Genomic DNA, 12,173 nt, shown 5'->3' with positions numbered 1-12,173 from the left:
AGCTTGAAAGTCACAGCTTTAAAGCAATTCCTGATGTTAAGAACACTGCATATTCTCGCATATCCACAGGACAAATAATTCACAGATCTGGGAGACACAGTTGTGGCCATTGTTCTGTCACCATGGCTAGCTGGGGGGCAGAATCCTAGCTTCCATCTTGCTGTTCTTCATCAGTGCTGGGATGCTGTGCTGTTCTCTGCACTATCGTCTCCTACTGAGGGGGAAGTCTCATCCTTTAGCTGCAGGCTCACCTAAAATGATTATAGCTAGAAATGAGCTAAATCATCTGCAACTCTTTAACAAAGCCCACAAATAGCCAACTCATTACCATATGTGAAAAAGAAGCTTCTATCTCTTTAAATAACATACAACAAAACTAATCATATACTAAGAAAGTATACAACCCATTTACAGCATTTCTATGCATGGAGTGAAATTTGGGTACACAACTATACTTATCACAGTATAAACCTATCACTTTTAATCTTGTTACCCACTGTACTCTTGGAAGTGGAGAAAATACAATTGAAGAGTAGGCCTATAACTTCTCACCCCTAAGAGACTTTTGTTTTAAACACACCTCTTTGCCCTCCTTAAATAATTTATTTGCTTCATGGGCTGCGGCTGCCACCTGCTGGCTCTTCAGCTGACTAAGTTTGCTGTCTGGATTCCGTAATCTGGTGATAATCCGCGTTGAACCAGATGCCCCTCTTCCACCTCCAGGAGACTCACTTATCTCCCCATTAGACTTGTCTGATTTGAAGTCACCTGTTATCAAATGAAAAGCCAAAAGTAATTGCTAACAGTAAGTAGATTATATATAATAATAACACCTTATTTATCCAAAACTCATGTCTGGTACACATATAAGATCCAGAAAGTAAACAGAAAAAGTCCTTGAATAGCCAAAGCAAATGCATTATTTTACAGAAAACTCAAACATGCCAGGTTATGTTTCAAAGCTCATATGCTAGAAAAAAGGAAGGGCTGATACAAATTTACAAGTAACAAACATAATAACTCAAAACTCACACTAATAAAATGTTGCCTTATATATATTCAATATGGATTTCTGTACAAAAAAGTAAAGAATATACTTAATTTTAGAAAGATTTCCATTGAAACTGTTTAAATACCTAATAGTTTAAAGCTTATAAACATAAAGCCAAGTGAATTTTCTAAGGAATCTAGATAATTACCTGTGTATTCAGATAATTATATATGTGAAAATCAACTGAATTAGATTTTTTTAAATATAATAAAGGCTCTCACATTTTCATAGTAACTTAATTTTAAAGTGACAGATTTAACTGCCAAGGGGCAATTTCTGCTTTCCCGTGAATCTCACTTTGGCTGAATATTTCTATACCTTCTAAAACCATCACATTACTATCCAATTTCCACTAGCCTGACAGTTGAACAAGATCTCATTTTTCTCTTCTAATATAAAGCTTTTTAAAATTAAGACAGTATGGCATTGGCAAATGAGAAACCAAACAGAAAATTTACTATAACGTATCATAAAGATGGCATTTTAAGTAGAGGGAAAAAACTGGATTGGGAAAACTGGTTATCTGTTTTGAAAAATAAAAAGTTAAGACAAGTCAGCAAACATTCATTAATTTTATCTGTTCAACATCCCTTCTTTCCTTTGGGGAGATGCTTTCCCCCTACTTCAATCACATGATTCTGCCAGGCTGCAAATCAAGTATCTTGTCCACAGTGACCGTCCCAGGATGGGCTACTTGGCCCAAGCCATTCAGCATCCTATCCCAATTTTTAAAATCTGGAGATGGAGACAGGGTCTTGGCTTTTTGTATTAGTGAGCAGAAAGCGTATAAATTAGCAGTTGGCTACTTTTACCCCACAACATGGAGAAAATTTTTTATAATAAGAGACAATAAGCCCATCATAGGGGCGGAGTGTGGGATATGGGAGGAAGACCCTTCGTAACCTCATTTGGCTCCCTGGTCAACACTGTACCCGAGGCTGTCACTACCTCTGGACTTTCCAATTGTATGAGCCAATACAATTCCCTTTTTAAGTAAGTCTTGTGGATTTCTGTCACTTACAACCAATAAATTCTAAACAGTCCAGTAGAGTACCTTAAGATTTGAACCCCAAAATATGGCACTAAGTCAAGATGGGGTAGGGGTACTGGGTATCTTGCCATCCCAGGCTGGAAAGCTAGTAACCTTGGATGTGTGGTAGCAAATCACTTGGTTAGACTATCAACAATTTTCTCTTGGGTCTCAGACCATGAGTCTACACACGCTGGAGTTTTATGCCAAGAGGTTGAACTATGGTGGCTACTTCTTAGGATCATCTATAAAGTCGTACTATAAAGACTCCTTATACATTGTTTGGTCTAGGCTGGACTTCCTAAAAGAAGCAAGGGAATGGCACAGCGCTTTTAAAAAGAAGCCCCTCAATTTAGAGCCAACAATCCAATAATCCTTTGCCACTTGCTGAGTTCAGTGCAAATAAGGTAAAGAAGAGAAGACTTGAAAAGGGGCAGAGAAAGGGACCCAGGCTGAGAGTACACGTCCTTATCTAATACCCCTGCCCAAAGGCCACATTCCTCCTATTATAAAGGAATGAATCACTGCAATGTGGGCTGGAGGCAGAGGACAGAGCTACTTTACCCCAGCCTCTGTAGCTCATTATTTAATGATGTCAGGAGGCAAAATCCTACACAGACTTTATTCACACGAGGTCTAGGGCTATATTGGTCCGCTAAGCAGACAAACTGGGCAAGTAGAGAAAGTTTACCTTCAGGGACCCTGAGCCAAAGTTTCTGGACATTAGGTAATAGCTGGGTACCCAGGGAATCAACAGGGGGTGCTCATGCCAGGAAAAACTCCAAACCCGCCAAACTAGAACATATGATTCTTCAAACCTACAGCAATCCCCAGCAACCCATCCCTGAAACAGCCAGTAGGAACTAGGCTGCCGAAGCAGAACGGCCTCCAGAAGGGGGATCTAACCACATACTTCTCACTTCTTATACACACCCATCCTCCCAGAAAACCAATGGCAACCAGATTTAATGAAGAACATCCTTCACTATCAGGATAATGAATGTTACAGATAGTTAAATTCATAATTTGGCTCACGGATTGTGAGATCAACATAAGCCACATCCAAACCTTATCAAAAATAGCACACAACACACAGAAATCCCAGATACAATTACAATCACCAGATGTAATTTTGGGAATGAAGTTTCTGAAAAAGTTTCAGTTGGGCTGAGATCTTTGCCAACATGGTAGGCAGAAGTACTTGTGAATCTGAACACACGTTTCTGCTGAGCTACTAAACGGTGAAAATGTGGATATTTACTGTTTTCTCTCTTTACAGCATCCCTCTTTCTTTGGAAAACCACTCCTACCCCACTCCAATCATACACTTTTGCTGGAGCCATCAATCATAATACCTTGCCTGCCCTGGCCACAGGAGTGGGAACAATATGTCCAAGGTAGGCCACTCAAATTCGTTCCTCAAGGACTTTTGATTTGGAGCAGGAGTAAGGGCCTTGTCTTTGGGTCACAGACCTTGGAAAGATACGAATACAAACCGCTGATGTCATCTTCCCTGCACTTGGAAAAAGCCTGTCTGTATTAGGAGAGAATGAAGTTAACACACAAACATATGCAGACCCAAAATGTGAGAGGGAAAGAGAAGACAGAGTTTTGATACCTGGGGTCCAGTTAGGCCTGATGATGGCTTGGACTTACCAACTACATGAGCTAATTAGATCGCCTTTTCACTTAAGGAAGGTTAAGCTGGTTGGGTCACTTGCAACTGAAAAAGTCCTAATTAAAATACATTTCCATCTCATACGATACACAAAGTTATATTCCAGAAGGATTAAAAGCAAAGTTATAGAAGCATTATGTGAAAATACTGTAAAACATATGTATATTCTTGGGATGGGGATGGTCTTCCTTAAGACCACAAAATCCTTCCTTAAACAAAATCCAGAGAAACTCTAAAGATTGATAAATTTAACTACATAAAAATGTAAAAATTTCCATACAAGATAACAGAAAGAGTTAAAAAAACAAGAAATCATACAAGTATAGTTGTAAAATCAAAGATTAATAGCCATAATACATAAAGCATTCCTAAAACTCATTAAGGAAAAATATCAAAACTCGATAGAAAAAAATGAGTAAAAGACATGAATAAGCAATTTACAGAAAGTTCAATAAACACATGAAAAGAAACTCAATCACATTAGTAAGCAGGGATACACAAATTTTTAAATGAAATAATTTTCACCATTAGTAAAAATGTAAGAGATTGATGATGTTGAATTTAGGTGAGAGTATGATGAAAGACATATGTATGTAAATTATTGCTATAAATCCCTTTTAATGTACAATTAAGCAGTAGCCATCACTATTTTTTAAATGTACCTACCATTCGACCCAGCAATTCCATTTAACTGTTTCTATTCTGCCAGAAATACTTGCGAAAGCACACAAAGATATATGTTGAGGACGTTAAAAAGCACCACTATTTGAAATAATGAAAAAACTGTTAACAGCCTAAATGTTCATTAATAGAGAAATAGTAAATGAATTATGGTTCATCCATACTGTAGAGTATCATGCAGCAGTTAAAAAAAGAATGGATTCAATTTTCATGAAAAGATCCCCTGTATGTACTACTGAGTCAAAAAAAAGCAAGATGCAGAACAATACATGCAGAATGATCCCGTTTATGTTAAAAAAAACAAAACAAAAAAAAACCTTTTTGTAAACATACAGACGTTAGGATAACTGCACGGAGAAAGACATAAAATGTTACACACCAAATTGTTGATGGTGGTTACCTTTGGGAAGGGGGTGTGAAAAAGAAATATTTTTCCCTGTGTGCTTTTGTATTTTTTAAATAAAAACAATGAATACAAATGCTACTTGTGTTGGAAAAAAAAAAGAATAAAAAGGAAAAGAAAATCTAAATCTTCCCCACCCCCATCAAACTTTAATTTAAAAAATTAAAAATTAAAAAAATTAAAAAGCTTGCTGTAATGTATGAAGTGTATTCTTACCTATCTCTTCTTGAATAGAGACAGGTGTATGGGATTCTCTTTCTCCATTTTCAGGATCACCAGCTGCCTTAGCAGATTCACTCTGGGAGGAATTTAATTCACTGCTGCTGTTACTGTTTTCCAGATTAGGCTGGATGGAGGTAGTGGGAGCACTAGTGTTACTGCTGTCACATGTCTTGTTAGGTTCTTCTAGAAAAATAGAATATCTGATTTTTAAATTGGAAATCACATCAAAATAACTAATTGTCAGAAAAGACATTTAATTGCTTTAGGACTGAGTTACAAAGCTAGATTTTTAAAAAGAAAAGCTGCTCATGTATGAATAATGCAAAGTTCAAAAAGAAATTTCTAAGCAACACCCTATGAGTTATTGTTTAAGTCTCCTACTCTATTAACTCAGACTCTTATCACCTTAGTCTAGAGCACAAGGCAGATAATCTTTCAGATACCCCACAGCCAAAGAATAATCAAGTGATATAATTATCTCACAAAACCTATTACAGAAGTGGTTTTGTTGAGATAATCTCTCAAATCTGAAATTTATATTATTTTCAAAAAAGTATTCAAACCATATTAGAAACAGAATTAGACAGGATTATTTATCTCTAAGGTTTTCTGCATGAATTCTATGCCCCCAAATTAACTATAAGGTAATGCCTAAGAGCTTGTCAATTTAAGAACAATTTAACAGCATCACGAAGAGCATATACACTAAAAGTACATCAAAATGTACACTACCACAAACTGAAAACCTAGGCCTCTCTGTGGAAGTTCAGAAATTAAGAGCCTTCTGCATCTCATTCTGGCCCTAACGAGATACTCTTTAAATCAATTCCCTAAACTAAAAAGTGGGTGACAGTATATCACAAAGGCTATCCCTAATGTATAATGAGCTCCTAAATTTTTTTGAGGAAAAAACCCAACCACCTGACAGAAAAATGGGAAAATGTATGAACAGTCACAAAAGAAATGAAAATGGCCTTTAAACATATGGAAATATGCTCCCTTAATTCAAACTAAGAGAAAGGCAAAGTAAAACTATGTGGAAAAACTACTTCTCAGCTAATCAGACTGGCAAAAATCCAACTGTCACGACACTCTCAGCTGGAGGAGAGGCGGTGGGTTGAAAGGCACTCCCGCACACTGCTGTGGGAGTGCAAAATGGTGGCAGCGAATAAAAATGAACTGACAATATCTAGAAAAATTACATGTGCATTTACTCTTAACCCAGCAATCCCATGTCCAGAAATCTACCCCAAAAACACTGGCAAAAGAGCTAAATTACTTACTTAGAGAGCTATTCATTGCAGTATCATTTATAACGACAAAAGACAAGAAACAAACAAAATGTCCATCAATAGGGCACTGGGTGAATAAAAGAAATCAAGGAAATATCATGCACTATAACAAGGACTGAGGAAATCACTATATCCACATATGGAATGATCTCAAGACTAAATGTAAAAAGGTACAAAACAGTACTTACAGTAGGCTAACTTTTGTGTAAAAAGGGGAGATAAATATGAATTTATGGACATATTTTGTTTTTATTTACCAAAAAAGCCACTGGAAGAATAACCAAAAATTAATAAAAATGGCTACCCATAAGGAAGGGGAAGGGAATGGTTAGCTAGAGAAAGAAGGGATGGAAGAGAAAATTCTCTGAATATACAGTTACATAGTCTGACTTTGGAATCATGCAAATGTTTTACATTTTTAAAAAATTAAAGTTAGAAATGCTATCTCTAAAAAGTGAAAACAAACTGAAACAAATAAACCTAACTGTCTATCAAGTTGTTGGCATAACCACACAAAGAAAAAAATGTTTCAAGTGATTTTGGAACACAGTATTTTGACTGTATGGCCTTACTGGAACTATGATATAAGGATAAATAAAGAGATGCAAAAAAACCTTACATGCCATTCAGTAGTCTGTCAGCAGTAATACTGGTATTATGAAAATACTATGATACATAAAATAATTTTTATTATTAATGCACATCAGGATATTAATAAAAACATATGACCAGACAGTATCAGGGATAAAGCAAATATGTACTTAAGTTACTGTTGTTAGGAACTAAGGCTTTCACTTTCAGTGCAAGAGAAAAGAGATACAAGTGTAAAAGAAACTAAGTACCCAATCCTCAAACTGAATTTGAAATGTTCACATGAATTGATGGTCTTTTTCTTTTCAAAAACACATATTTCCTAACACTACCCACCAAAAAAGCCTAGAGACAGTGAGAGCCCAAGCGCAGTAAGTACTCCTGGGCGCCTGCTGTGGTCTCTAAATATCACCACCCACTAAAAGGAACCAGGGCTTCTTGCAGGAATGACGGATTCCAGGTCTGGGGCAGGAAATGTATAAGATAAGCCTCAGACAGCTTATTCTGCCAAAAAGCAAGGAAGCTATCAAAGACTACTGGGGTTGCAGCAAAAGACTCAAAGCCAACATGAAGGCGCCCGCACTGGTCAATATAAAAAAAATGAATGACAACTGACTGAAACAAAGTGGATCCATAAAGACCCATGAGTTCAAACTGATACTTAAAATGAGAAAGCCACATTCCTCCTCCAAAAGTCCGTAACTCATGAGTCACCACTGAAGGTAAATGGACACCAACTCCTGGCTAGGAAAACTTGAATTTAAAAGAAATAATAAAGCATTTATCCCTACTTTAACTATATTTCAAGGTATTCAAATAGCCATAGTTAATGATGGGAAATTCTTTACAGAAGAATTCCAGATAAAAAAATACAGAAAAAAATGACAGAATTAGAAATCATCGTATTACAGCCTCCAAACAGATAACTAATTCTGGAAAGATCATCAGTGAATGAGAGGTTAACAGCAAACTTTTCGATGTCACCAGGTGAATTCACTGATCAGTCTCAGCATTTGTAAAGGCGGAACAGACATTATGAGCCTTTCAATGCAATATGATGTGAAGGACCCAGCACACAGCTTATGAAGTATTCTTGCCAGAAACAGTTGTGAATGAATTTAATCAAGCTTTTAGAACAAATGAAACAACACTAAGAGAAAGGAAACACAAATCCTGGATGTGGGATCTTCCACAGGAGGATACACTGGGATTCCTCAACAAGTCAAGAGCATATGAAACAAAAAAGTCACGGAAGGGGAGAGTGTTCTAGATTAAGAGACTCAAGAGATATGATATGTCATGTCATGGGGGACCTTATTTGGAGTTATTTCAAATACAGCAAATGTAAAAAACTAAAAAATTTTCAAGTGAGGAAATTTAAATTGACTGAATAGTCGATGATATTAGGGAACTGTCAATTTTATTAGAATGATAATGGCACTGTAATTACATAAAAAAATGGCCATATTCTTTAGAGATGTATGTAGGATTGATATAACATGATGTCTGGGATTTTCTTAAAATACTGCAGTAGGAAAGAAACTCACATCAATAAGAAAGGGGATAAATAAACTGTGGTACAGTTACACAGAGGAACATCATAATGCAGTTCATATGAAAGAACTCCAGCAACATACAACATTCTTTTAGTAATATAAAGTAAAAAATTAATTTCCAAAAAGTCACACTTAACAAGATATACTTAAGAAAATACACTTGCTGTAAAATTTAAAACAACTAAAACAGAAATACATAGTTTTTAGCAAATCATGCAGATCACCTCAATGAAGCAAAGCTATGTGGGTTACACATCACTTTGACCTCCAGTTTCAACTCGTTAATTCTACTGGGTGTCCCTTATAAAAAGGAAAGAAGGTAACAATGAACACAGGATTCAGGGTGCCCGTCACTTCAGGTTGGGGACAGGGAGGCAGGGAGTGGGATCAGGGATATGGTCAGACGCAGCTTAGTTTCAAAGCAGGACTTAGCTTTTTGTTTTGGGCTATAGGTACCTGAGTGTTTGACTCATTATTAAAGATAATTTAAAACCTGAATAAATAAATTAAGGAAGACTGTGCAATGACCAACGATGAGTATAATTAATTAGGGATTATGATTTATCTAATACAATATACCTGGCACCAAAGGGGGAACACTTTTTAAATTTGAGCCCAAAAAAAGGGGAGGAAAAAGGAGTTTTTTAAAAAAAAAAGCATGGGGGAAGCAAGAATGACAAAATCTTGGTCATTTTTTAATCTAAGTGTTAAATATATGGGGAATCATTATACTATTCTCTTGACTTTTGTGTATGTTGGAAAATTTTCATAATAAAAAAATTTTATATGAAAGCTAGAAATGGCAGATTTAAAATCTGACAGCTACAAACCATTAACACAATCAACTTACTCATGTTGGGAAAACATATATTTGAAAGAAAAGAAGTCAGTCTCACACAAATAACATCGAATTCCTCACTAATCATTCCTTTTACAGCTGTAGATCTAGATTTGTAAAGTGCAGTATTCCTAATTTATAACTGTCTAAAAACCATCTTCGCAAATAATGCAATAGTATATAAAGATACCCCCTCACTATGAACTCAGAGTTCAGAGCACATTTTCTCATAGAAAGGTAAGAAAAAGTGATTAGGTTTTAGACCAGCCCACAAAAACATTTTCAGTACATAATATACCCAAGTATGGTTTTAACGAAGAAAAATTTCTTGGATAGTAACTTAAGAGATACTGACTATATTCGTCTTAAAATACTTCATAGAAAGTGCTCTATGCTATTAGGGAGATAATGGTACTTCATAAAGAATAGAAATGAAGGGGCCAGTCCCGTGGCCAAGTGGTTCAAGTTGCATGCGCCCTGCTTCGGTGGCCTGGGTTTCCAGGTTCAGATCCTGGGCACGGACCTATTCCACTCATCAGCCATGCTGTGGAAGCATCCCACATACAAAGTAGAGGAAGAAGGGCATATATGTTAGCTCAGTGCGAATCTTCCTCACACACACACAAAAAGAACAGAACAGACAATCAATCCCCTACTAGGTATTCTGATCTAAAAAAAAAACTATTAACCCATTGAAGAGAAACTGAGTTCAGATTCTATCCATTTAAACTTTCAAGGTGTTAGTGAGCTGAGGACTATCACAAACTCATAATACACAGTTTTTTGGTTAATTTGTCCCAAGTTAAGATCCAAACAAATGCAAAACAATGTTTTCCTCCATTTCAGTTTAGAACACTGGTTATGTTTTTTAAAAATAACTTCTCTAGAACTCTTCACCTCTTTATTTCATTAGGCTACTGAGTTAAGGAAATCTCAAGCATGTACTTCAAAACACCACAAAGAAAGTCTCACCTACCTACATGTGTGTTTTAATCCACACAGTGCAAATGTTCCAGCCCTAAAGCAAATATTAAAGGCTTTGGTATTTACAATACTATTTTCACTGGACATCATAAACACTGTAAATGAATAACAGGAAACTTTTTGTAGTTATCCTGCAAACCGAAATTATATATAGACCTTGAACTTCAACTTTTGAACATAAATACCAAAGCTTAAAAAACAAAAAATTCTCAGCAAAAAATTACAAAGAAAAAAGTAACTTTCCTACTTGAAGGTAAAAGGGGACTTTTTTAAAAGGAAAGCATGAGGTAAAATACATAACCAGAATACAGAAGACTAGAAACTAAAAACAAACACATGAAAAAGAATAAGCAAGAAGCCTATTTAACTGCAGACCCTCCTAACTATTACCAACCACCTCAGTAAGGCACCAGTGTGGCAGAAGGCGTCAGTTCAGCACCAGTATCCACAGCCTCTTATCCACTGAATTTCTCTTGTAATAAAATTCAAAACTAAAACAAAGTACTATCTTTTAAGATGTCATTATCCAAAAAAGTTAAGAAATAGGTTAAGTCAATGTGTTCTTACAGTTCAACTCTATAAATATTAGAGTTTCAATATGTCCATGGAAACACTTTCAAAGCAATTACAGTTACTGAAATAAAGCCAGTTTTATCTATTACTGATATTTTCCTAATCTCAGGGATTAAATATAGAAGCATAACTTCAATAAAAGAAATGCTGTCTACAGTGTATGTTTGAATACAGATTTCCAACAGTGGATTTGAGTTTAAGATGCTAGCAAGATATGTGCCCCTTATAAATTTAAAATTCAACATTCTGGTAAAAAAAAAAGTTCCTAATCTAAAATCCAGGACAAAAGTGCAATTCTGAAATTGAGCCTTTTGTTAACTACAAAAAAGTTACACTGAATACTAAACAGCATACTTGCTATTTGGGGTCGTTTTTGGCAACATAACCATTTTCATGAACTAAAGTGAAATGTCTGGAATGCCGATGCAGAGGGAAAAAAATCTGAGGAACAGGTCTTAATAGCTTAACTTCTTAAAGTGATGTCTACCAATCTTTCCTTAAATGCGGCCCAACTTTTCAGTTTAAGCCTCAGTCTTAGCCACATAAAACCTCTCTGATCACTGATCATACCCAATATGAAATCTGCCCAATTTTTCTTATGTTCTCACTCCCATAAATTTGTAATTTTTACTTTGCATAATGTCATCTATCATATGAAAATGACAGAGCTCTCTCACAAGACTTCATTATAAGATATAGCTTGAAATAATACACACATTTCCAAAGAAATTCTAAAATAAATGTATTTCTAAAGAGATTCTGAAGATGTATTTCTAAAAAGATTTTAAATTCTCAGATTATTTTTTAAAATCTTTCTATTCCACAAAAGGTATACAATACAAACACAAACCAAAAGAAAGTTGCTGTACTTTAGAAATGTTAAAGATAAGACATTACACAATGATAAAGTTAATCCAATGAGAAAACATAAAAATTATGTGCACCTAATAACATAGTTTTAAACTATACAATGCAAAACTGAAAAAAATTGAGAGAAAAAGGCAACCCCACAGTAAATAATTAGAAATAATTTTAAAACATCTTGCACAGAGAAAAACAAAATGTAACAAGGATACAGATTTGAACAATCTTGACCCGGGCAGCTAATTTTTGACAAAGGAGCCAAGAACATATAATAGAGAAAGGAAGGTCTCTTCAATAAGTGGTGGTGGGAAAACTGGACAGCCACATGCAAAAAAGAACGAAAGTAGACCATTATCTGACACTATACATAAAAATTAACTCAAAATGGACTAAAGACTTGAATGTAAGAC

The 12,173-nt window shown here is 35.5% G+C and overlaps 1 protein-coding gene across 35 annotated transcripts in view; it reads right to left on the bottom strand.

Annotated features, from left to right (window-relative positions):
- Positions 1–12,173, bottom strand: part of BPTF (bromodomain PHD finger transcription factor) — a 148,791-nt gene that overhangs the window by 73,881 nt on the left and 62,737 nt on the right. For 30 of the 35 annotated variants that reach the window (XM_023652183.2, XM_023652184.2, XM_070227021.1 and 27 more), the window contains 2 exons: positions 5,060–5,248; positions 581–768 (listed from right to left, as the gene is read on the bottom strand). In XM_023652183.2, coding sequence (XP_023507951.2) covers positions 581–768; positions 5,060–5,248 — 377 coding nt within the window. The remainder of the gene's footprint in view (positions 1–580; positions 769–5,059; positions 5,249–12,173) is intronic. The other 5 variants (XM_023652188.2, XM_023652191.2, XM_023652194.2 and 2 more) reach the window with 2 other exon arrangements.

Source organism: Equus caballus, chromosome 11 (assembly GCF_041296265.1).
Source record: "Equus caballus isolate H_3958 breed thoroughbred chromosome 11, TB-T2T, whole genome shotgun sequence".
Classification (NCBI taxonomy): Eukaryota; Metazoa; Chordata; class Mammalia; order Perissodactyla; family Equidae; genus Equus; species Equus caballus.
Note: the sequence above shows the minus strand (reverse complement) of the source record. Positions and strands in the feature narration are given on the sequence as shown.